We start from the raw sequence: 22046 nt of genomic DNA, 5'->3' as shown, positions 1-22046 counted from the left end.
GTGCCCCCAGACTCTGCCATGGCTCGAGTTCCACCACAGCAGCCCCGAAGCAGGGCCGAGGGGTGGGCACAGGTGAGGGGGTGGTGCAGGTGAGGGATTGCCTCCATCCCCGTTTTGTAACGGCCATAAGCGGCTCAGCAGCTTTACCCCTGGGATGAGTGTGACCCTGGTTAAGCTGCTTGGGGTCCAGGGACTTGCCTCGAGCCCACCCCCCTCTCCTCACGGAACCACCTGCACGGCGAGACTGTCCCAGGTGCCTTCTGCCAGCAGCTCCCAGCCCTGGGTGTAACCAACACCTGGACATCCCCTCGGAGCAGCTCTCAACCACCACACCCCGACCCTGCCACATCCTCCACCTCAGGAATAATCCCGGTCTCCTGTTTGGGAAAGTCAAAGCAGCTCAGAGCAGGGCCAGATGATCCCCCAGATTAGGGATTTAGCGGTGCCATCATGGCCAGCTCAGCAGCTCGGTGTGGGGGCAGTGTGTCAGTGTGTCAGTGAGTCAGCACATCGTGCACACGCATGTGGACAGCCCCCTCCACACGGGAACACACTTGCCACGGCGGAAAACAGGAAAACTTCCCTCGCTGGCAACACAAAACACGTTTCTGCCGTCTCGGTGGGATGCTCCACGTGGCTGGATGCATTCCGTACGGGAATGCTGATGTGGGAGAGGGGATCAGGGTGTCCCTGCAGACACCACACACATCCCCTGCGCTCCCTGCACATCCAGCTCCCAGCGTGTGCATGGCAGCACGTGCCCCCAGGACACGGCCCGGGGCTGTGGCAGCGCCCGGGAGGCTGAGGCATCCTGAAGGCACCATCCTGTTGGCTTTTGCCCACAGCAGGGATATTTTGGGAGCTCGGAGATGGCCGCAGTGCCCCGGGCGCCGGGGGTTGCCCGCTGCCCTGGCTGATGAAAGCTGCCCTTTGGTCACTGGCAGGGCCAAGCTGGGAAATCAAGGAGGTTTGTCCCCAGATAAAACAGCCCCAAACTGAGCTTTGAGCGGGTGCTTGCGCAACGGGGACCCAGGCCAGCGTGTGGGATCTCAGCGGGATGAGAAGGGGGCATTGCTGTCCTCTCCGGGAGCATCCCCAAATCCTGCAAGAGAAACCCCCCCCCCATCACCCACCAGACCCTCTGTCTGTGATGGGGCTGAGACTGGGGTCACCGGGTCGTGTTTAGAGGAGCCCACGATGGGGACTGGGGAGGTGGCACATGGTCAGGGACTTTGCAGTGGGGCCCAGAATTTGGGGGTGGGCTGTGGCTCAGCATTTGAAATCACTCCCCTGGAGCCAGAGTGACCAGAGCTCCATTTGGGATTGCTCCAGGTGGAGAACAGCATTTTCCACTTGGGCGATGCCTCCCAGTACCTCCCCTGCTGGGACACAGCTTCGATACTCCCACTGCACAGCACCCCTCTCCAGTTCCCAGTGAGGCAGTACCTGGTTCCCAACTCCTGCTTGAATCCTGGGAACTCCACTTGCAGGCAGGATCCCCCTGCAGAGGCCTCGTGAGCACACCAGGAGCCCCTCAAACCCCACAGCTCCCCACATCTCTCAGCATGGCAGTGCAGCTGCTGTGCTACTCCAGCCCCAGTGCCTGAGGGATCTGAGCCCTCCTGGCCAAGCAGGACCCCTCTCCCTCACCCCACCCGTCCAGGTGGCCCCAGGAAAAAGCAGCCGGAGCCTGGATTTTGCATTTCCACCCATTTATTTGGGAAGCTACACCAAAATGTTGTATAATAAATTAAAGCAGAGGCCATGTGAGTGCATGAGGAAGGGGAAGGCAGAGTGGGATCTTTGGTAGAGAATGGAGCACCAGGGAGTCCCAATGGCTGCAGGAACTGAGAAAGTAGGAATAGCTACAAAACCAGTGGCACAAATCAAATCTGTGCCTTGAGTGTGGTCTTGAAAGGCAAAGTTTGAGCCAGAGGCACCAGGCTGGAGGAGACCTGGCTAGTGGGTGGGAGCAGGGAAGGAAAGCACAAACCCAGGGAAAGGGGAAGCACACAGGACCTGGAAGCTTGGTCCTCACAGCTCCATGCCATCCAGGATCAGAGAACTTTGTCCTGTCACTGCAATTTTGGGGTTCTTGATGAAGTCGTAGCCTTCATCCTCCTCTCCCAAGCTTGTTATTTGTGCCCCATTCTCTCTGTCCCCCAGGCCTGAATTGGATGCAGGAAGGTTTGTTCCAGAAGGGGAACAAGTGGGACTGCCTTGTCCTCCAGATTCCCACGTGGAGGAAGCAGCTCTGTTTCTGCATCTCCCTCTGCCCCCAAGGAAGCCACGTCCCAACCCCTCATGGGACACTGAATGTGAACCAAGTGGGCCCCCCACACCGAGGGGAATACGGGAATCAGGAACCACCCGGAACCACCAGGAATGTGGGATCAGCTTGGGAAGAGTGCAGGCAGGGATGTCCAGAGTCATCAACACTCACAGCCCAGGCTTGGGCAGTCCAATGTGGCCTTGGCTCTGTCCCTTATGTCCCCAGAGCCCCCTGCTCCAGGCACTCTCTGGAGACTCCCTGCTCCCCCTGACGAGACCCTCTCCCTCCCAGCCTTTCCAAAGGGGTCCATTACACCGAGGGCTGACTCCAGCTCATGGAGCTCTCCAGTTCCCTCCCCCTTCACCAAAGGGACGGTCCTGGAGAAGGAGGGGTCCCAGCACAGCTCCCCCAGCCCTAACTACAGCCACAAGCATCAACAATCATGTCGGGAATGTCAGTCTTGACAATATTGCTGTTGCGGTCGAAGTAGAGGACGGAGAGCGGGCGGCGCCGCGTGGGCACGCAGCAGGAATTCCCCGACGCCTGGACGTTGTTGGCTTTGACGAGGTTGAAGACGGCTGTGTGGAAGGAAGAGGCCATGCCGGGGCTGCCTGCCACGTGCAGGGGGCACTGGCCCACGCAGTAGTTTATCTGGTAGCCCTCGGGCTTGATGATCCAGTCGTTCCAACCAATGTCACGGAAGTCCACGTAGTAATCCTTGCGGCAGCACAGGTTGGAGTTCTGGCTGCAGCGGAGGCTGCGCTTGGCCACGTGGTGTTCGGGCTCCCTCACCTTCACCTTGGCCACCAGGAAGGGCTGGTGGGACCAGCTGGCATTGACCTGTGCCATGACATCGCTCCCATCCCCGCCGCTCTCCAGTTCCAGCCGCAAGGTCCGGCTCTGTCCCCCAAAGAAGCTCTGCAGGGCCGGCAGGAGGGAGAAGGAGCGCCAGCCGCTGCCCGCCGTGCTCAGCCGCCTCTCCCCCAGCAGCGTGCGATTGCCCCCGGCCACGGCCCCGGCTTCACCGGCCAGGAAGATCCTCAGGGTGAGGCTGGCCCGGGGCACTCGCAGGTAGAGCCAGAGCTGAGCCTGCAGGATGCGAATGTCCTGGTCCTGCGCTTGGCTGAACTGGAATTGCAGCCCCAAACTGGAGGGAGATGTGAGATCTGAGGGGAGAAAGGGATGACGAGGTGAGCGCTGAGGGATGCTCCCCGGCCATCCACCGAGTCAAGACTTCCAGCTTCGCCTGTCCTTCACCCTTCCCTGGGAATGCAGCCCCGGAATGGGGGAACTGTCCTATTCTGTCTGCAGAAGGGGTGCAGAAGGGGGACCCCAGGTCTCACCTGGCCTTTCTTCGCAGGGTGAGGCTGGAAAGTGTTTCCAGCCGCCCAAGCTAATCCTCCAGCACCCAACTCTAACTACTCAGGAGTCTCAGGCACCCGGGGGAGCCTCTTGTTTTGGGGGGATAGAGGACCGGCATTACAGCTCCTCGGGTGCAGGGTCCCAACAGGCAGGACCAGGAGAGGCACCCCCTCCCCATCCCGGCCCTGGGATGTCACTGATGCTAGACGGGTGCGGTGACTCCCGAGTTCCGCACAGCCCGCGTGGCTCCGGGTCCCGCACCCCGCGGGGCTGCGCGTCCCTCGGGGTTCCCAGGGCGCAGGACACGGACCCCTCGCCCCAGGGCTCACCGGGCTCTCCCGCACCCCGTCGGGGACGGCGTGGGCGCCCACGGGGGTCGCGCACCCACCTGTCTCCGCGAAACTGATGATCTCGTAGCCCTGCTCCTCCTCCTCCTCGCCGGTAACATCGGGGCTCCGGTGGGCGCCTCCCGCCTGCAGCCGCCGCAGGGCGCGGGTCACGGCGGCGCGGGGCACAGCGTGGGCGAGCCGCGGTCGATCGCGGAGCCGCAGCTTTTCCAGCAGCTGCTTCTTGGCCACCTCCTCCAGCAGCCGCCGCTCCACGCCCGCCGGGCACGACGGGCAGCGCGGCTCAGCCGCCGCGCACAGAACCACGGCCAGCAGCAGCCACGGGCCCGAGCCGCGCGCCGCCATCCGCGCCCACCGGACGGGACGGGATGAGCACCGGGAGCGGCACTGATGGGGCGGCACCGGCACCGAGGGACCGGCACGGAGCGGACGGGAACGGCGTAACGGGGCCGCTTCGATGGAAGCGGAGCGGCACCGGGAGCGGCGCCGACGGGACGGGAGCAGCACCGGGAGCGGTGCGGCGGGGCCTGCTTTGGGCACCTGCGGCCGGGGGCGGTCCCGCCGCCCCCCCGCCCCCCGCCATTGGCCGCCGCACCTGCCTGTCCCGTCCCGTCGGGGATTACCGGGATTAGCACCCCACCCCCGCCTCCCCGCGGGGGGGTCGGTGAGCAGCCCCCCATCCTCCCCCGCTCCCGGTCCCCACCAACCGTGGGGTCGCTGCGGGAGGAGTAGCTCGGGGGGCCGAGCAGCGACCCCCGCCGTGCCCGCGTGGGTTGAACACGAGAGAGGGGTGAGGGGGAGCTTCACAGGGTGTGTGCAAACAGATCAATGTGCAGGGCTGCGTGGGGAAGGGGCTCTGTGTGCGCTGGGCTCTGCCTGCGGGGCACACGGGCATCTGCCCACGGGGAAGAGAAATCCCGGCCAGCCCCTCAGTACAGGCAGCAGGATCCTCCAAAACTTTCAGGGAGTGAGGGCTGGGGCAAATCCTGGCTGGCAGAAGAGCCCCAGCACTAGAGCAGCCAGGCAGAGAGATCCCAGCTCAGCTGCTCATCCATGGATCCCACAGACTTGTCCCCAGCCTGGGCACTGCCCCTCGGGCACCCTCGAGCCGTCCTGGCAGTGACAGTCCCGTTGGGTGCTGACAGAAGATCCTGAAAGGATCAAGGAGCCCCTGGCATGACTCTGCAGCTCCTGGGGACTGTCACATCTCTGGGCTTTTGTCACTCCCAGCAGGTGATGGGTTGGGGGGTCTGAGCCCACCCCTTGGACCACTTGGTCCATCCTCAGCCCGGGGCAGAGCTGGGAAGGGCCAGTGGATGCATGCACCGTGTACCCTCCTCCTGGCACAATAAAAAGGGGATTCGTGTGTCCTGAGGGCTCAGGAGGTGCCACCCAGTGTCACATCAACCTGAAGATGTTTCTCAGACTCTTCAAAGCGGGATGTGCAGGTTGAGGTAGGGCAAGGGCTGGCAGAAACCTCACGAAAGTGATGCAAGATGCCACAGTGTTGGGGGACTGGCAGAGCCCAGCTGGAGCAGGGAAGCCAGAGAACTTGAAGCCCTGCCAAGTCAGTGCTCTGGCATGTCCTGTGCCCACCGTGCCGTGCACCGACTCCAAGGTCTTGACCACATGGAGACCCTGGCCCTGGCCAAGCCAGAGGTGCCATGTAAACAGAGTCTGGGAAAAAGCACCCACCGGAGGTGATGCAACCACAGAGCAAGGGGCAAAGGGCTCAGCTGGCTGGGCCCGCTGGCAGCTCCCAGAATAGCCCAGGAATGTCAACAGAGAGAAAAGAGTGGGCACAGGTTGGCCTGGGAGCACGGATCCCACAGGGCCTGGGAGCCCTGGCTGCAGGCAGGAGCAGGATGGAGCAGGTGGCACTTCCAGCCAAGCACAGGGCACACGTGCTCACGGGCAAAGATGCTCCCACATGGAGAGCAACTTCTCAAAGCACCTGGAGTGACAGGACCAGGGGCGATGTCTTCCCACCGGCAGAGGACAGAGTTAGATGGGATATGGGGAAACAATTCCTCACTGTGAGGTTGGTGAGGCTCTGGCACAGGTTACTCAGAGAAGTTCCATCCCTGAAGTGTCCAAGGCCACATTGGACAAGGCTTGGAGTAACCTGGGATGCTGCAAGGTGTCCCTGCCCATGGCAAGGGGTGGAACTGGATGAGCTTTAAGGTCCCTCCAACCCAAACCATCCTGGATTCTTTGATGCACACTTACACATGTTCAGGATATCTGAATACCTGCCAAATATCTGGATACCTGCTCCATTTTGGACATGCTCCTTGTGCCACACACGTTCTGCTGTGCTGTATTCCCCCATCCCTGCCAGATCCCAAAGCCAGGGCTGGGGCTGTGGCACAGCAGGAAACAGGAGACAAAGTGTGGGAAAATGGATAAGGCGCTCTCCAAAACCCCCACCCTCCATTCCAGGCTGGGAGCAAGGTGTCCCCAAAGGGATTAACCCTGTCAAACCTGCCTGGATCCCTCTGCATGGAGCAGCACCCCATGAACCCCCATCCCACCTCCAGCTTAGCAAGAGCATCCGATCCCCAGCCCCTCACACCGCGTGTCCCCCAGCACGCTCCAGCCCCGGATCTGGGGCAGGGGTCAGAGCAGAGCTCTTGCACCCATTGCATAATTGTGTTGTTGATTAAGCGGTTCCCAGAAAGCAAAGCCCAGGGACTGACCTGACCAAAATACCCCCCAAGGTCCCCCTGGGCCCAGCACCTGCTGCACACATGGCTCCAGGGCCTCTGACCCCGTGGCCGTTGGGGCGAACGTGGCACCCGGTGGCCTGACCTGGAGGTGACAGCTGTGGCTGGGCTAAGCCAGGACCCCTCAAGAGCTCCTGCAGCAGCACCTGAGCATGGAATCATGGAATCACAGAATCATGGAATCATTCAAGTTGGAAAAGCCTGGATCACTGAGCCCAACCATTAACCCAGCACAGCCAAGACCACCACTAAACCATGTCCCCAGCTGCCACGTCCACATGTTTTTGAACACTTCCAGGGATGGTGACTGCACCACTGCCCTGGACAACCTGTTCCAGGGCTTGGCCACCCTTTCCATGATGAAATTTTCCTTAATCTCCAATCTAAACCTCTGCTGACACAACTTGAGGCTGTTTCCTCTTGCCCTGTTGCTCGTTCCTGGGAGAAAAGCACCAGTCCCCACAATGGTGGCACTGGCTGGGAATGGGCCATGAGACTGAGAATTAAACATTAACTCTTCTCAAGGCAAGGGAAGGGACTGTCAGAAATTCCCACCCCTCCTGGGATCTGGACCTGCCCAGGGGTCACTTGGCACAGTGTGCTTGGACCTTTGCTTCAGGGGCTGTTGATTCTGGCAAAGAATCCTTCCAGCACATCTGTCCCCTTCTGGGCAAGACTAAGGGGACATCATATCTGTCCCTGTCTGTGTCACATCTGCATCTGGATTGATTCCATAGATGCCATGTCCCCATGGCATTGCTGTGCTGGGGGCTGCAGGGTGGGCTCCCCAGGGCCTTACTGGTCCCAACAGGACAATCTCCCAGTGCTGGGCCTGAGCCACCCCTTCCAAAACCTCCTGAGAGATCAGGGAACACCAGCAGAGCTCTGTGTCATGGCAGGGAGGAAGATCCCTGGCTCCAGGGAATCACTCTTCCCTTACTGCACCTTCCTCACCCTGCATGGGAAGTGCCACTTTGGAATTCCTGAGCCTTGGCCACCCCGTGCTGTGGGTGAGGAAGGGGCTGTTGGCTGCATCCAGGTGCCTCTTTCCTGTGGGAGTGGGACAAGTCTCAGCTCAGCATCTCAGGGCTGTGCTGCTAAAGCTGAGGGGGTCTCTGGGTCCACAGGACCAGCCAACAGTTCTCTTGCCCCTGTGTGCCCACAGCTGTTGCACCCCAGGAAGCTTGGCACTGGCTCCAGAGAAGTTGTTTGTTCAATAAATATAGACAGTGAAATGAGGCGTTGGAAAAAGAAGGGAAAAAACAAACACCAAACCCTCTTTGAGTTTGCGCAAGTGGCCTTGGATCCCAGACAGGATCAATCCCCAGCCTTCCTCCCTTCCCGTGTGGCAGGAACGCTTTGGGCACCTGCACACCTGGATCTGGGAGATGGGGGTCCCTGCTCCAGCAGGGCTGGTGGGATGTGTGCAGTGTGGGGGCTGACACGTGCTGGTGACCCTTCCATCCCTTCTCCAGGTGTCACAGGTCCTCCAGGACAACAATCCCTGCTCCAGCCACAGCTGCTCGTGCCTTGTGGCTCGCTCATCCTGGAGCGGGCACAGGATGCAAAGCTGGATGGGGAGAGGGTCTGAGAGCACCTCCTCTCTCTTCTGACCCTTTCCCCACCTGGATCAGCCTCTGGGGTTGGTTGTGGATCTCCAGGCTGGGGACATGGGGGTCCCCGTTCCATTGGGGCTTCATGGGAGCACCTGCTACAGGGTGTGTGCATGTGGCCAAGCACTGTCACCTGCTCCTGGCTCTTCTCTTCTTCATTCTCCACATGGGACAAAGTGCATCGTGCCCTGGCTCCAGCCAGAACTGCTCATGGCTCATCATCCTGGAGTGGGCAGTGGATGCAAAGCTGGGTGGGGAGAGGGTCTGACACCCTGTCCTCCGTCTGCCGACCCTCTCCCCATCTGGATCAGCTCTGTCCTGGCCTCTCTGCTTGGTTGTCAGCACTTGCAGGGTGAACCCTAAAGCTGAAGTCACCCTTCAGGGATCACCCCAGGACTCCCCTCCCAAATGTCCCACCCCAGCACCTTCTCCCCTCTTTTCCAGTCCTTGCACATGGGGGACACGTGGGGAGCAGTGGAGAAACCAGAACCCTTGGTTATGTAATGGGGCAGATGTGTCAGAACCGCCCTTTGCCCCCTGCTCTCACGGCCCTGACATGTCCCTTTGCTGTCACCAGGCCGGAGAGGGGCAGCGGGCCAGGGATGAGCTGAGGGGATGCTCTGCAGTGGGGGAGTTGGGGGCTAGGGGGCTGAGGATGTGGGGGTCCTAGGTGCTGAGGCTGCCCCAAAGTTTGTCCGCTTCAAAAGGCAGAAGAATTTGTCAGTTCTGTCCTGATTTTGGGCAGGGATGGCCAAATTCAAGTGGTTTTGGTGGAATGGGGAATTTGGCCCAAGCAAGGAATGGCACACTGGTGGGAATTACAGATCACCTGTGTCCAGGGGGTTCCCATGTTATGCCCTGGATTTGGCTGGGATGAATTAGGGGTTCTGCATCCCCCTGGGAAAGATAGCTGAGGGGTAGAGAGCATGGGAGATCTTTGGGAGCAGTGTGGAGATGCCCAGTCCCACTGCCTGGGCTTTCAATGACAGAATGGGTCTGTCCCATGCCATCCCAGGGCTGCCCGTGCCAGGAGCACTGGAGGATGTGCTGGCGAGTGACAGGGCACACACGTGCTGCTGGGAGTCTTTATTGAACACCAGCTAGCGGGGATGCTTGGAGAGGGAGACACATTCCTCCCACTGGGATGGATTTCCCTTTCCTCTCCCTGCTCAGCTGCGTGTCCAGCTGCGTGGGACCATGGGAATGACCCCTGCCCTGTTCTCACCAGCCCCAGCAGCCCAGGGTGGCCACTGGTGGGTCCTGTGCTGATGTAGCCGCACCCAGGGCACACCAGGACCTTGGGCTGGGATGGCAGCAGGACCGTCCTGATCCCAGCTCTGCAGCATCCAGCAGGAAAAGGCTCTGGAGTCCATCGGGAGCTGGACTGAGGGGCTGTGAGAGGAATCCATGGGCAGATCCAAAGGGGGAAAGAGCCATGTGGGAGGTGAGAGAGGAGGGGACTTGCACATTCAGCATCACCCTTGATGCTTCACCCACAGGAGGAGAAACCCCCTCGCAGAGCTGCTGCCTCCCAGGCAGGGGGAGGAGCCCTGTCCCGCCGTGTCCTGTCCTCCCACCCGCTCCGGCACCGCTCAGGTGCAGCCGCAGGAGTCCACGATCATGTCGGGAATGTCGGTCTTGACGATGTTGCTGTCCCGGTCGTAGTAGAGCAGGGAGAGGGGGCGGCGCTGGGTGGGAACGCAGCAGGAATCCACGGCCGCCGCCGCGCTCGCCGCTTTGATGCGGTTGAGGACGGCGGTGTGGAAGGAGGCGGCCAGGCCGGGAACGCCGGCCATGTGCAGCGGGCACAGCCCCGCACAGTAATTCATGTGGTACCCCTCCGGCTGGATGATCCAGTCCTCCCAGCCGATCTCCTTGAAATCCACAAAGAATTCTTGGCGGCAGCACATCCGCGAATCTGCGCTGCAATCGACGCCGCGCCGATGGACGCGGTGCGGTGTCCTGGCCTGGGCTTGGACCACCACAAATGGCCAGTGGGAATCATTGTGGTCAGTTGGGAGAGGGGATCCCCAGTCCTCTGGCACCTCCAGTTCCACCGTGAGCCGCAGGGTCTCTTGTCCAAAGAGGCTCCGGACGGCGGCTCCAACGTCCAGCGTGGTCCAGCCGGATCTCTGCACCTCCAGCCGTGTCTCGCTGGCCACTGTCATGTTTGCTCCTGCTGGGTCTGGCTGCAGGAGCCTGACGGTGACAGGCTGTGCCCCGGGTCCAGGGGCTGCCCAGAACAGGTAGAGGGTGGCCTGCAGGATCTCAGTGCTCCCAGCCACCTCCTGGGAGAAGCGGAAATGCAGGTGGACACGGTGGGAAGCGGAGGATCCTGCACACAGAACCAAGAGCAGAGTCAGGAGTGAAGCAAAGGGGAACTCATCTCATCCCACTCCTGGCCATGAGCAGGGACACCTTCCACTATCCCAGGTTGCTCCAAGCCTGGCCTTGGACACTTCCAGGGATGGGGCAACTCCTCTGGGCAACTTCTGCCCACCCTTACAGGGAGGAATTTGTTCCCGAAATCCCATCTAAATCTCCTCTTTTCCAATGTGAAGCCATTCCCCCTTGTCCTGGCACTCCAGGCCCTGGTTCAAAGCCCCTCTCCAGCTCTCTTGGAGCCCATGTAGGTACTGGAAGGGGCTCTGAAGTCTCCCTGGAGCCTTCCCTTCTTCCTTGGCTGCAGAGCTGCTGCTCCTCCTGGCCGGGAAAGGTCTGATGGGGCCATGAGAGCACTCGGGGCTCCTGGCACAGCTCTGCCCATGAGGACACAACCCCCTCCCCGTGCTCCAAGCCTGGGTTCACCCCCTGGCTCGATTCCAGCCGACGCTCCACCAAGCCAGGAGACAGCTCCCGATTGTCCTGGAGTGTGGGAACACAATGTGCCACGGAGCAGCATTGTTCCCAGAGGGCTTTGAGGACACGGGGCCAGCGAGGGGAGCAGAGCCCCCCCCACTTCACCACGAGGAATTTGGTCTGGGAAAGTGAGGGTGCAGGATGCTCTGTGGGATGGGGTGGTGAGAAGTGGGATACTCTTTCTCCAATGACGCTTTTCAGGAGCCCTGAGTGTCTTTTGGGGAGTTGTCTTCTCCCAGAAGCAGCAGATTCGGGAGTGAAATGAGGCACCCACTGTTTTGGGTGGGATGTGGAAGCACAGTGGGCTGTGGAGCTCTGTCCACACACTACGGGCTGACAGGAAATCGAGGCTAAAAATCCAATTTCAGAAAACGTGGCCATCTGACCCTTAGCCTCCAGCACAAAGGGGAGGGTTCAGCAGAAGTGGGCAACAGGTGACACGATAGAGCAGCACATCTGCACTCTGTGCCACCCTCCCACCCCTGCACGTCCCATCTCTGTGTGAACTCTTGGGAGGTTCGGGAGCCTCTTACACCTTCCAGCAGCAGCGTTCCCTCCATCCCGGTGCACAGCCCAGCACTGCCGTGCACCTCCCAACTCCCTTCCCTCCCTTCCCACCTGCAGGATGGGATCCGTACGCACCTGACTCGGCAAAGCTGAGGATCTCGTATTGCTGCAGCCCCATCCCAGGCTGGGCTGGGTCCCGGAGCATTCCGGGGGTGGCGGCGGCCGTGTCCGAGCGCTGCGCTCGCATCCTGCGGAGCGCGGTCAGCAGAGCCCCCCGGGACGGGGGATGGGGGACGCTGGGCCTGGCTGGCAAGCGGAGTTTGGCCAGGATGCTCTGCTTGGCCAGAGCCAGGAGCGCGTCCCGCTGCGATCCGGGGGCCAGCGCGGCCACTCCGCAGGCCGGGCACCACGCGCCCTTGGCTGCTGCCATCCGTAGGAGGCTCAGGAGCAGGAGAACCACGGTGACCGTCATCTCCCGTGGCGAGAGCTGACAGCGTGGGAGTCCCAGCAGTGTCCGAGAAGCCGAATGCGATGAGCCAGCGGCAGCGGCGGGGCCAGGGTGACAGAACTGGACTGAGCGGGAGCACGGGGCGAGGATGGGCTCGTTCTCCTGACGTGGCCACAAATATTGGCTGATCCCGGGCGAGATAAACGCCCCCGAGCTCCCGCGGAGCCGCCCGGGCGCGGGCAGAGCGGCGCGGCCGCTCCGGTTAAGGTGGAGCCGGGGCCGATGGTGCTGCTGCTCGGGGGGCGCAGAGCGGGGACATCGAGGCCACCCCGGTGCCACCTCGGTGCCACCCCGGTCCCACCTCGGTGCCAGCCCGGCCATGCACGGGCAGAGACGTGGTGGCGGCTCCCGGGGGTACCCAGGGTGTACTGGAGGCCCCGGTGCGGTGTGCGGGATCTCCGGGGGGTGCGGGATCCCTGAGGGCGGGGGGGATCTCTGGAGGTCGGGAATCCTCAGAGAAGGGGAATTCTGGGGGGTCGAGGGGACGTTGGAGAAAGGCGATACCTGGAGATGGAAGATCCGGACCAATGAGGGATCTCTGGGGGATGAGAGATCCCGGGGAATGGGAGATACTCAGAGAAAGGGAATCCCAGGTGGATGAGGATTCCCGGCGGGATGAGGGAACCTTGGGGATGAGGGATCCATGGGGGATGAGAGACCCCTGGGAATGAGGGATCTCCAGAGATGTGGGATTCCCGAGGATGGAGGATCCCCGGGAAGATGTGGGATCGCCGGGGTGGTGCGGGACCCTTGGAGAATTTGGGATTGCCGGGGATGGAGGATCCTGGGGGCTGTGGGATCCCTGGTGACGTGGGATCGCCGGGGAGATGTGGGACCCTTGGAGAATTTGGGATTGCCGGGGATGGAGGATCCCGGAGGATGCGGGATCCCCGAGGGGGCCGAGCCGGACCCCCGGGCGGGGTGGGCGGGGTCCCGAGCCATGGGCGGGGCCGGGCGATAATCCCGCCCCCGCCCCGCCCCTTTCATAAATGGCGTTGCCGCGCTGTGGCGCCCCCGCCGCTCCCTCCGCCGCGCCAGGGGGCGCCCCACGCCTCTCCCGCCTTCCCCGGAGCGCGGCGTCCCTTCGGTTGCCACAGCAACGCGGGCGCGCGGGCGCAGGATGATGACGCAGCGCGCACGGCGCGTTGACGCAGCGCGCACGCCGCGGGGGAGGGGCCGCCTCCTCTTTCCCTTTTTTTTTTCCCCCCGTTTCTTTCCCCGTTTTTCCCCGTTCCGGCCGCCCTCCCCTCCCCTCCCCGTCCTGCCCCCCCCCGCCGCCCCGCCCGGGCGGCCTGCGCTGGCCCAGGCCCGGCCCGGCCCGGGGTGGCGGCGGCGGCCCCGCGGCGCAGGGCCCGGCCCGGCGCGGCCCGGTAAGTGCGGCGGGGGCGGAGGGGGGGGGGGGTGGGGAGCAGGGCTGGGGGCCACGGGGCGATCGCGGTTCACCAGGCCCGGTGGCCACTGCGAGGATCCTCCCGCGGTGTCTCCGGTCCTTCCCCCGCGGGGGCGGCGAGGCCCGGGGCTTCTCCCGCTGGGGCGCTCCCGGAGGTGGCTCCCGGCCCCGGGGTCGGTTCTTGGTCTCCCCTCTGGGGGAGCGCTCCGTGCGGGGCTCCTGTCCTGCCTCTCTCGGGGTCCGGCTCCTGTCCTGCCTCTCTCGGGGTCCGGCTCCGGCCCTGCCCCTCTCGGGGTCCGGCTCCGGTCCTGCCCCTCTCGGGATCCGGCCTCCGGCCCCTCCCGGGGGTCTCTCCGTGCGGGTCCTAGCGGGGTCTCCGGGCCTTGCGGTGCCGCTGCTCGGAGCAGTCTCATGGAGCCGCTTCCCCGGGCACGTTGGCGGAGCACGTGCAGCTGGAGCTGCCGGCACCGGGGACTCGAGTGATCCCGCTGAGAGCCGGCAGTGTCCGGGCACGGCTCGCGGGGATCTGAGGAGACCGAGAGCCACAGGTGGGAGAGGGGCTCGGGGCCCTCCTGGGGCTGGGAAGTGCCGTGCGGTGTGCTGGTGTTCTCATGGACAACGTCTTGGCTTTGAAATGCTTTTCCTAGAAGTGATTCCCAGTCCTAGGATCTTCCAACAGGTGGGAAGGTGCTGGTGTGGAAGAGTCCAGAGGGTCTGTGCTGGTGGGATACATGGAAAAGTGGTTTTGTTAGGGTTTTTTTTTGTGTGTGTGTGTTTCCAGCCCTGGAACTTTAAATCCTCCCAGGGATTTTATTTTTGGTACCAGTAGGAATTTGGGCTGAGGGTCAAAGTTGCTTTTGTCCCCTGGCAGGAGGAGTTGTAGGTGAGTTGATGTTAATTAAAGTGTGCTCAGGTCTGTTTGAAATGTGCTGGTAGAAGTTTTTGCTTCTGAGCTTCTGATGGAGCTGTGGGAAGAGGAACATTACCAGAATCCTTGTTGCTCATTCCTGAACACTTTGGCTCTTGGGGAATTTAAAATTCCTGGCTTCTAGTTTGGTGTCCTGGCTCAAACCTGAGGTAGGATCCACCTCCCTTCCCTCATCCAAATCTCCCTGTGGTGGTTTCTAATCCTGGGAGCTGATTTCCCTCTGCCTAATCCCACGGACCTGTTGCTGTGGGGATCCTCTTAACGCTGGTGTGGCTCAGCTCGGGGACACACGAGCTTTTCCATGAGCTCTGTTCCTGGAATACTTTTGTGATTCTGCAGTGTTGACGAAAAGGTGTTGGGAAGAACAAGGTGGATTTTTTGCCGACGTGCAGGAAACCAGGTCCAGAGTGGGAATTCCACACAGCTGCAATCTCTGGGAAACTGTGGACTAAGGATTTGAGATTGTGCTGATTCTTAGAGTGGGGAGTGCTCAGTCTCACAGGAATTGTTTGTTCCTGGTTGTCTGCCCTGGCTGGAAGAGGGGTTGGAAGGAATTCCACATCCCTGGAAGTGTCCAAGGCCAGGTTGGACAGACCCTGGAGCTGGGATGGTGGAAGGTGAGGTGGAACTGGGTGAGCTTTAAAATCCCTCCCAACCCAAACCATTCCAGAATTCCCTGATTAGGGGGGGCCTGCTGAACTGATCTGAATGGGAAGGAAACTGCTTTGCCGTTGGATGAATTCCCGAGGGAGAAGCAGCCCCTGGGGCTCTGTGCTGCCTGGGAGCAGTGGAGAATATCCAGGGCCAGCCTCTCCTTCCAGCTGTTCCCTGGTGCTGCCTGTGACACCGGATCCCCCGTTGGATTCGAGTTCCCCTTTTAGCAGTGCTGCCATTTGTGTTGCTAAATTTAAGGTCGTGGCAATGCTGCTATTCCAAACCCCTGTTTTTGGGGGGGAAGGTGCCTAAATCACCCCTTTGAGGTGCCTAAACCACCGCTCCAAGCCCTGCTCTCTCTGCAGTTCACTTCACCTTGTTATCTTGTTTAAAATTCAATTAGAGCCAGATCAGCGCTCATTGGAATAAATTGATTGGTTTTTAATTGTTTTCAAGGAGGAGGTGGCTGCCCAAGGGGCACCGCAGAGGGATCTGGAGCCAAACTTTCAGAGCAGTTTTGGAAGCTCTTCTCCCACCTCAGTCACTCCAGTGCAGCAGGTTTGGGTCACTCAGGGAGTTATTCCCAAGTAATTTGGAGCAGGAGGTGCAGCCAGAGGCAGGGAGCACAGTTTGGCACCTTGAACATTTCTCAAAGGGCTTTGTTTTTGGCTAAAAAGAAACTTAATAAACTGATCTTGCCAAAATTCAGGGCTACTTCCCCTGCATTCCTCTGCCAAGATACTTTTCTTGCCTTAAATTCTTCCCAAATATCCATTTGTGGCTGGATCCAAGGGCTCCAGCAGAGGCTGAAATCCACATTAAACTGCTTTAATGCCTGTTGAGATGATGCTGAGCCTCTCACCATGGCTGCAGGGGGGCAGAATTCACAACGGATTCATTGCCCAAGGGAATCAACAGCGAGAGGTGTTGGTGTCTCTGTGTTTGTGGCAGTCCTGGCAGGGAGGGGGATGTTGGCAGGAAACAAATGTATGGGACAGGTGGATTCAACTCCTACCTTGGTCTGAATCTTGTTTTTAAGGATGGATTTTGGAAATGCCTGTTGGTGTTTGGATTTAGGGAGGTCAGAGAGCTCCAGGTGCCTGGAGTGTATCTGGAGAATGGCAGTGGAGCCTGGGAAGGGCTGGAGCAGCAGGAGGAGGGTCTGGAAAACTTCTGAGGGAGCTGTAGGGGCTCAGCCTGGAGAAAAGGAGGCTCAGGGGGGACCTTCTGCCTCAGGAGAGTGCAGCCAGGTGGGGCCTGGCTCTGCTCCCAGGGAACAGGGACAAGGAGAAACAGCCTCGAGTTGCACCAGGGGAGGTTTGTGTTGGACATCAGGAGGAATTTTTCCCATGGAAATGGTGGCCAGGTATTGGCAGGGGCTGCCCAGGGAGGTTTGGAGTCCCCATCCCTGGAGGTGTCCAAGGAAGGGCCGAATGTGGCACTCAGGGCTCTGGCTGGGATCGATCACAGCTTGGACTCGAGGGTCTTGCAGGGCTTTTCCAACATGAGTGATTCCATCAGAATTCCACGACTCTGTGGAACAAGGGGCAGACCTGATGGTGCTTGACAACCTGACAGTGCTTGACCACTCTTTCCATGGAAAAATCCCTCCTGGTGTCCTTCCTGAGCCTCTCCTGGAGGAATTTGGGGCTGTTCCTTCTCATCCTGGGAGCAGAGCCCGACCCCACCCGGCTCTGCTCTCCCCTCAGGGATTTGTGGGGTGAAAAAATCCCTCCTAAAATTCCTTTTCTCCAGGCTGAGCCCCTTTCCCAGCTCCCTCAGGACTTCTCCAGACCCTTCTGCTGCTGCTCCAGCCCTTCCCCAGCTCTGGCCACGCTCCAGCCCCTCAATGTCTCTGTGGCCCTGAGGGCCCAGAGCTGGAGCCAGCACTGGGGGACAATCCCTGTCCTGGGGACAGCCCAGGTGCCATCCTGGGCACACCTGGGCACACCTGGGCTCGTATCCAGCTGCTGGCACCAGCACCCCCAGGGCCTTTCCCAGCTTTCCAGCCCCTCTTACCCCAGCCTGGAGCATTCCATGGGGTTGTTGTGACCCAAATGCAGCACCCAACACTTGTTGAACTCAAGGACCTGAATGAGTTTCCCTCCCCTCCTCCATCTTCCCTTGCACCTCCCCTTGAATGCCATGAGCTGGGAGCCATCCCTGGATTGCAGTGCAGGTGAGGGGTGTGGGCACAGGCTGGGGTCTCCCTCGTGCCCCTCAGCTCCAGGATTTCCCAGGATTGTGGATCCAGGGCTTCCTGGGCAGGGCAGTTCCATTCCCATCCAGGAGCCTGAGCTGTCTGTGTGCCGCAGGCTGAGTCACCACTGCTTCTGCTTCCCGGAGAATTTCGGGGATGATGGAGTGTGGGCAGGCCCAGCCCACTCATCAGAGCAGCTCCCTTAAGGTTTTTTTTAATGAAGTTTTTAAATTTTTCCTCTTGCTTTGACATCTTTTTTTCTTTGAGGAATTCATTTCTCCTGAGCTGAGTTTAGACACAAAATCCACTTTGGGAAGGTGTTATCCTGGAAGCTGACCTCTCTTGAGGAGGCTTCAGGCAGGAAATTCCATGAGGAAATGGGATCTTGTGCTTCTTGCTTCCCTGTGTTCAAAGGACCAGGAACTTTGAGCCCAATCCTGTTGGAATTTGACCCTGGATGGATGGGGAGCATGGAAAAGGAAGATCCAGAATGTGGGGAATACTGAGGTGTTTGTGACTGGCTTGGATTCTCCAGCCTCAGCCTGCTCTCTCCATTTAAATATGTCTGTATCCCAAAATTTTGAGGTTTTCTTTTCCCAGCTCTTCCCCTAGCTTGGCTTCAGACAGGGACATGGGATTTATGGAAGTTATTTTCTTTGGCATTGCCTGGATAGACCTGAACCCCTCACACTGATCAAGGCATGATCCCGACAGCACAGAGCTTCCCAGCACAAGGAAAAATCCTAAATTCCCTCTGGGGTGTGACTGGGAATTCAGCAGCAGATTTGCTGGGCTGGTGAGAACAACTCCCTTTTACCAGGGAATTTTGGAATGCCAGGATGTTTTGGCTTGGGAGGGACCTTAAAGCTCGTCTCATTCCAGCCCCGTGTCATCCTTATGGGTATTCCCAGGTTCTGAGCAGGCTGGGGATGGATTTTGTGTGGATTCTGGATTGCAGGAGTCTTGTCTTGCCACTAGTGGGAGCGTTGGGAGCTTCTCCTCCATCTCCTCACTGACCAGCAGCTTTTTTGGGAGTTTTGGTGTCCTGTCAAAGTCTCTTCACAGTAACTGCTGCCGTGTCTTCCCTATATTTATATTCATGTTTGTTAGTTGATTGAAAAATCAAAAATATTTATGGAAAACCTTTAAGTCCGGAGTTATTAGGTTTTTCATTACCTGCATGATACAATTTTATTTTTCCTTATAAAAACTCACTCTGTACTTTCTTATTCGTGGCAGTTTCCCATCTCACAAGTCCTTGGGAAGCTGGGATCATTGCTCACGAGGAAGCAGGGAAAAATCTGTCTTTCTGGAGCTATTTTTGAAGCTGAGAGAGGAGGGGAGAACGCAGCCATCTGGCAAAGTATTCCTGCAAAACCTGGAAAGCCCATTTTTTCCTTTAGAGCATCCCAGTGGCAAACTGGGATAAAGAGGCTGTACCTTTGACTGAGGCTAATTAATAATTAATAGGGAATGAGAAGTGTTTGGTACAGGTGGAAGGAGCTGGTAATGATCTTCCCACATCCTTTCTGTGTTCTAATTCCCACCACAAAAATGCAGGTGACACCTACACTGTTCAGAGAGTTGGATATTTTAGGGTAGCACAAAGTTGGGTTGGTTTGGGGTTTTTTTAGGATGCAGGAAGGCTGATGAAATCCCGAGACAACAATTTTCTGCTTGTTGTCTGACTGGGAGCAGTGATGATATTTGAATGGTTTTGGTAGCTATATTGTATATCTATATTTTTTGTATGTTATCTATATTTAGATATAATTTGGGGTAGAAGTGTTTGGATAGTTGTGGTGTGTGGAAGTGCCTGGGTTGTTGGCAGCTGGATTTGGGGTGGTGTCCACCTCCATCCTTCCTCCTGCTGGGGCTCATTTTTTGGGATTCTGCCTCCTTACCAGGCTCTGATCCAGGACGGGATCCCGCCTGGAATGTGCTGCTGTGTTAACAATAATTGGGTTAAATTCCCAGTTAAATGTGCTGAGGTTGGGGTGTGGAGCTCTCCCAGGCTCCTGCCACCCCTCTGCTTCCCTCCATTCCTCTGGAGCAGTGCATGGTCTATTTTTAAATCTTGCTGGGCTCTGTATTGCGGCATTTCTCTTCCTGAATTATTTATCAGGGATTGGAGCTGAATGGAGCGTGCTACGTTTTCCCTGCTCGCTGCTGCCCACGTGTCTGTCTTGAGCCATTGACAGATTTGGTTCATGTCAAGCCACACCAGGTCCAGCTTGGAGAGGGGCTGGAGGGGTCCAGGGGTCACAAGCCAGGCCTGGACCCTCTGGATTTGGGGGTGTTTGATGCTGGGACAGACAGACAGGGAGTGGTTGCCATGATAATGAATCTACAGCTGAGCCAGCTTTGAATGGAAAGGCCCTTTTTAAAATAGAAAGTGGAATTAAAATCCTTTGTGCCGCCTGGAGAATGCTTCCAGCCTGGGAAGTGTCACCTCAGTGCACGTGCTGAGGAAAACACGGAATCCGAGTGTGGCTGTGGAGGACTTGGGAAGGTCCTTGAAGGTCTGTGTGGCTCTGTGGGGTCTGTCTGAGTGCTCTGTGTCCTCGCTGATCCCTGTGCTCGGATGCTGGCAGGTACCTGGCAGTCACAGCAGGCAGCCTCTCCATCTCAGCTCCTCCCTGCAGTCCGTGTGCTCCTCCTGTCCTTGGCAGCAGATGCTGTCTGGAGCGTGGTTCTACCTGTGCATCCCAGTAATTAATGCTGGCAATGGCAGCTGCTGATTGATCCATCCCATTGAATATCTGAGATCCAGTTCCTTGAGGATTTTCCTCTCCCTTGTCCCCACGGTTCTGCAGGGGCTGAGACATGAGGCTGTCCCAGAGTTGGGGCTTTCCCCCTTTCCAAGGGGACAGGGAGTTCTCTGCTCTGGGATGCATGGAATTCCCTTGGAGAATTCTCTCCTCCCTTTCCAGCCACTGTCTGTCCCTGGGAGATCCCAGTCCTGCCTGCTGCTGGGGACTTGCACCCGTGCCACCCCACTGGTTTAGTGTCACAAATCCTGACTTTTCCCTCTTCCAGTGGAATTTACCATTTCCTAATTGCCATTTCTCCTCTCCATGGGAGCTGGGCTGGCAGACAGAGCCTGGGCTCATCCCTACATGTCTGCCAGGGAAGGAGGGAATGTCTTCTTGCTTTTCCCTTTGTTTCCTCCTTGCTGTGACTGTTGGGCACTGGCAGTACCTGGAACTGCTGCATCTTCCCCGTCCTCGCTTTCCCTGACCCAGTTTCACCGAGTGGCTGCGATTCCAGAGCTGAGGACTCTCGGTTTGAGAGGCAGGAACTGCTCCGTGGGGCTTTGTCCAGGATGCTGGGGCTGATTCACTCTTCATCCTCCTCATCATCATTCTCCTTCCACGCAGGGTTTGCTGTCTCCCATAAAGGAGAGGGATGCAGGAAATCCTCTCACACTGTGCTCTGTGAGGATGAAACGCTGCTGGCTCGCAGTGATGGACAGGGATTTTGGGAGGAGCTGGATGAGCCTGCAGGAGGCTGCACCTCTGCTGTCTGGGGCAGGTGCTCATGTCCTGGGGCTGGAGGCTTTCACTTTCCAAAATCTGCTCATCCACCTGCCCAAATGCCAGAGATCAGGCTCCCACAGAGCTGCTTTTCTTTCTGCTTTAACTACAGACAGTGAGGCCTCGACAGAGGGTCTGAAGCTGATGGGATGTTCTTTGAAAACAGGGAGGAGAGCAGCATTCTGAGTTTTCTCCTTGTACAGCCACTGCAGGGCTCCAGCACTCATCCTTCAAGATCCTGAGGCTGCCTCTGACCACAGGATGCTCCTTAGCAAAATAAAGCTGTGGCTTCACTGGGTTTGGGGGAATTTGAAGGCTCTGTGTGGAGCCTGCCCTTGCCCTGGGAATGCTTCCTCTGCTTCTTTCTGTCACTTCTTCACTTGAAAAATATCTCCTGGAGCTGCTTCAGAGCTCAGAACTCCAGGTTTCATACTCCAGGGGCCCATTCCTGGGTGCCAGGAATAACCAGCCCCCCAGGAGGTGGATTAAAAAGGGGTAGAAGCTGGTGCTGAGCTGTTGTGCTGATCCTGAATCCTGCTGCCACAGGGAGTCACTCTGAGCACGGCTCCAGCCCAGCTCCTGCTGAGCAACCCCGGGGCTGCTGCAGCCGCAGTCGCTGCCTCTGGAGCTCCTGTGCAGCTGCAGAACCTGAGCTCGGCTGAGGCCCTCATCCTGCTTAGACTGAGCTCAGCTGAGACCCCTCATCCTGCTTAGACTGAGCTCAGCTGAGCCCCTCATCCTGCTTAGACTGAGCTCAGCTGAGACCCCTCATCCTGCTTAGGCTGAGCTCAACTGAGCCCCTCATCCTCCTTAGGCTGAGCTCAGCTGAGGCCCCACATCCTGCTTAGGCTGAGCTCAGCTGAGGCCCTCATCCTGCTTAGACTGAGCTCAGCTGAGCCCCTCATCCTGCTTAGGCTGAGCTTGGCTGAGCCCCTCATCCTGCTTAGACTGAGCTCAGCTGAGACCCCTCATCCTCCTTAGGCTGAGCTCAGCTGAGCCCCTCATCCTGCTTAGACTGAGCTCAGCTGAGCCCCCTCATCCTGCTTAGGCTGAGCTCAGCTGAGACCCCTCATCCTGCTTAGACTGAGCTCAGCTGAGCCCCCTCATCCTGCTTAGGCTGAGCTCAGCTGAGACCCCTCATCCT

The 22046-nt window shown here is 58.9% G+C and overlaps 3 protein-coding genes across 3 annotated transcripts in view; 1 reads left to right on the top strand and 2 right to left on the bottom strand.

Moving 5' to 3' along the window:
• Positions 1-2686: 2686 nt before the first annotated feature.
• LOC106862670 (inhibin beta C chain-like) lies at positions 2687-4326 on the bottom strand. The gene is made up of 2 exons (XM_014891832.2): positions 4023-4326; positions 2687-3438 (listed from the first exon to the last, which is right to left on the bottom strand). The coding sequence occupies exons 1-2, from the start codon at positions 4324-4326 to the stop codon at positions 2687-2689; spliced, it is 1056 nt and encodes a 351-aa protein (XP_014747318.1).
• A 5076-nt stretch (positions 4327-9402) lies between these two features.
• On the bottom strand, positions 9403-12353 carry LOC106862695 (inhibin beta C chain-like). Its single transcript, XM_014891864.2, has 2 exons — positions 11822-12353; positions 9403-10655 (listed from the first exon to the last, which is right to left on the bottom strand). The coding sequence occupies exons 1-2, from the start codon at positions 12156-12158 to the stop codon at positions 9913-9915; spliced, it is 1080 nt and encodes a 359-aa protein (XP_014747350.2). The 5' UTR covers positions 12159-12353; the 3' UTR covers positions 9403-9912.
• Positions 12354-13447: 1094 nt separating this feature from the next.
• R3HDM2 (R3H domain containing 2) overlaps positions 13448-22046 on the top strand; it is a 42468-nt gene continuing 33869 nt past the window's right edge. Inside the window, exon 1 of the mRNA XM_088180764.1 lies at positions 13448-13564. The gene's annotated coding sequence lies outside the window, so the exon portion shown is untranslated. The remainder of the gene's footprint in view (positions 13565-22046) is intronic.

Source organism: Sturnus vulgaris, chromosome 30 (assembly GCF_052056855.1).
Source record: "Sturnus vulgaris isolate bStuVul1 chromosome 30, bStuVul1.hap1, whole genome shotgun sequence".
NCBI classification, from domain to species: domain Eukaryota; kingdom Metazoa; phylum Chordata; class Aves; order Passeriformes; family Sturnidae; genus Sturnus; species Sturnus vulgaris.
Note: the sequence above shows the minus strand (reverse complement) of the source record. Positions and strands in the feature narration are given on the sequence as shown.

Excerpts from the sequence above, each read along its gene's own strand:
- LOC106862670 (XM_014891832.2), bottom strand. The coding sequence starts at position 4,326 with ATGGCGGCGCGCGGCTCGGGCCCGTGGCTGCTGCTGGCCGTGGTTCTG. Across the intron at positions 3,439-4,022 it reads CATCAGTTTCGCGGAGACAG|ATCTCACATCTCCCTCCAGT; the intron begins GTGGGTGCGCGA and ends TTCTCCCCTCAG.
- LOC106862695 (XM_014891864.2), bottom strand. The coding sequence starts at position 12,158 with ATGACGGTCACCGTGGTTCTCCTGCTCCTGAGCCTCCTACGGATGGCA. Across the intron at positions 10,656-11,821 it reads CCTCAGCTTTGCCGAGTCAG|GATCCTCCGCTTCCCACCGT; the intron begins GTGCGTACGGAT and ends TTCTGTGTGCAG.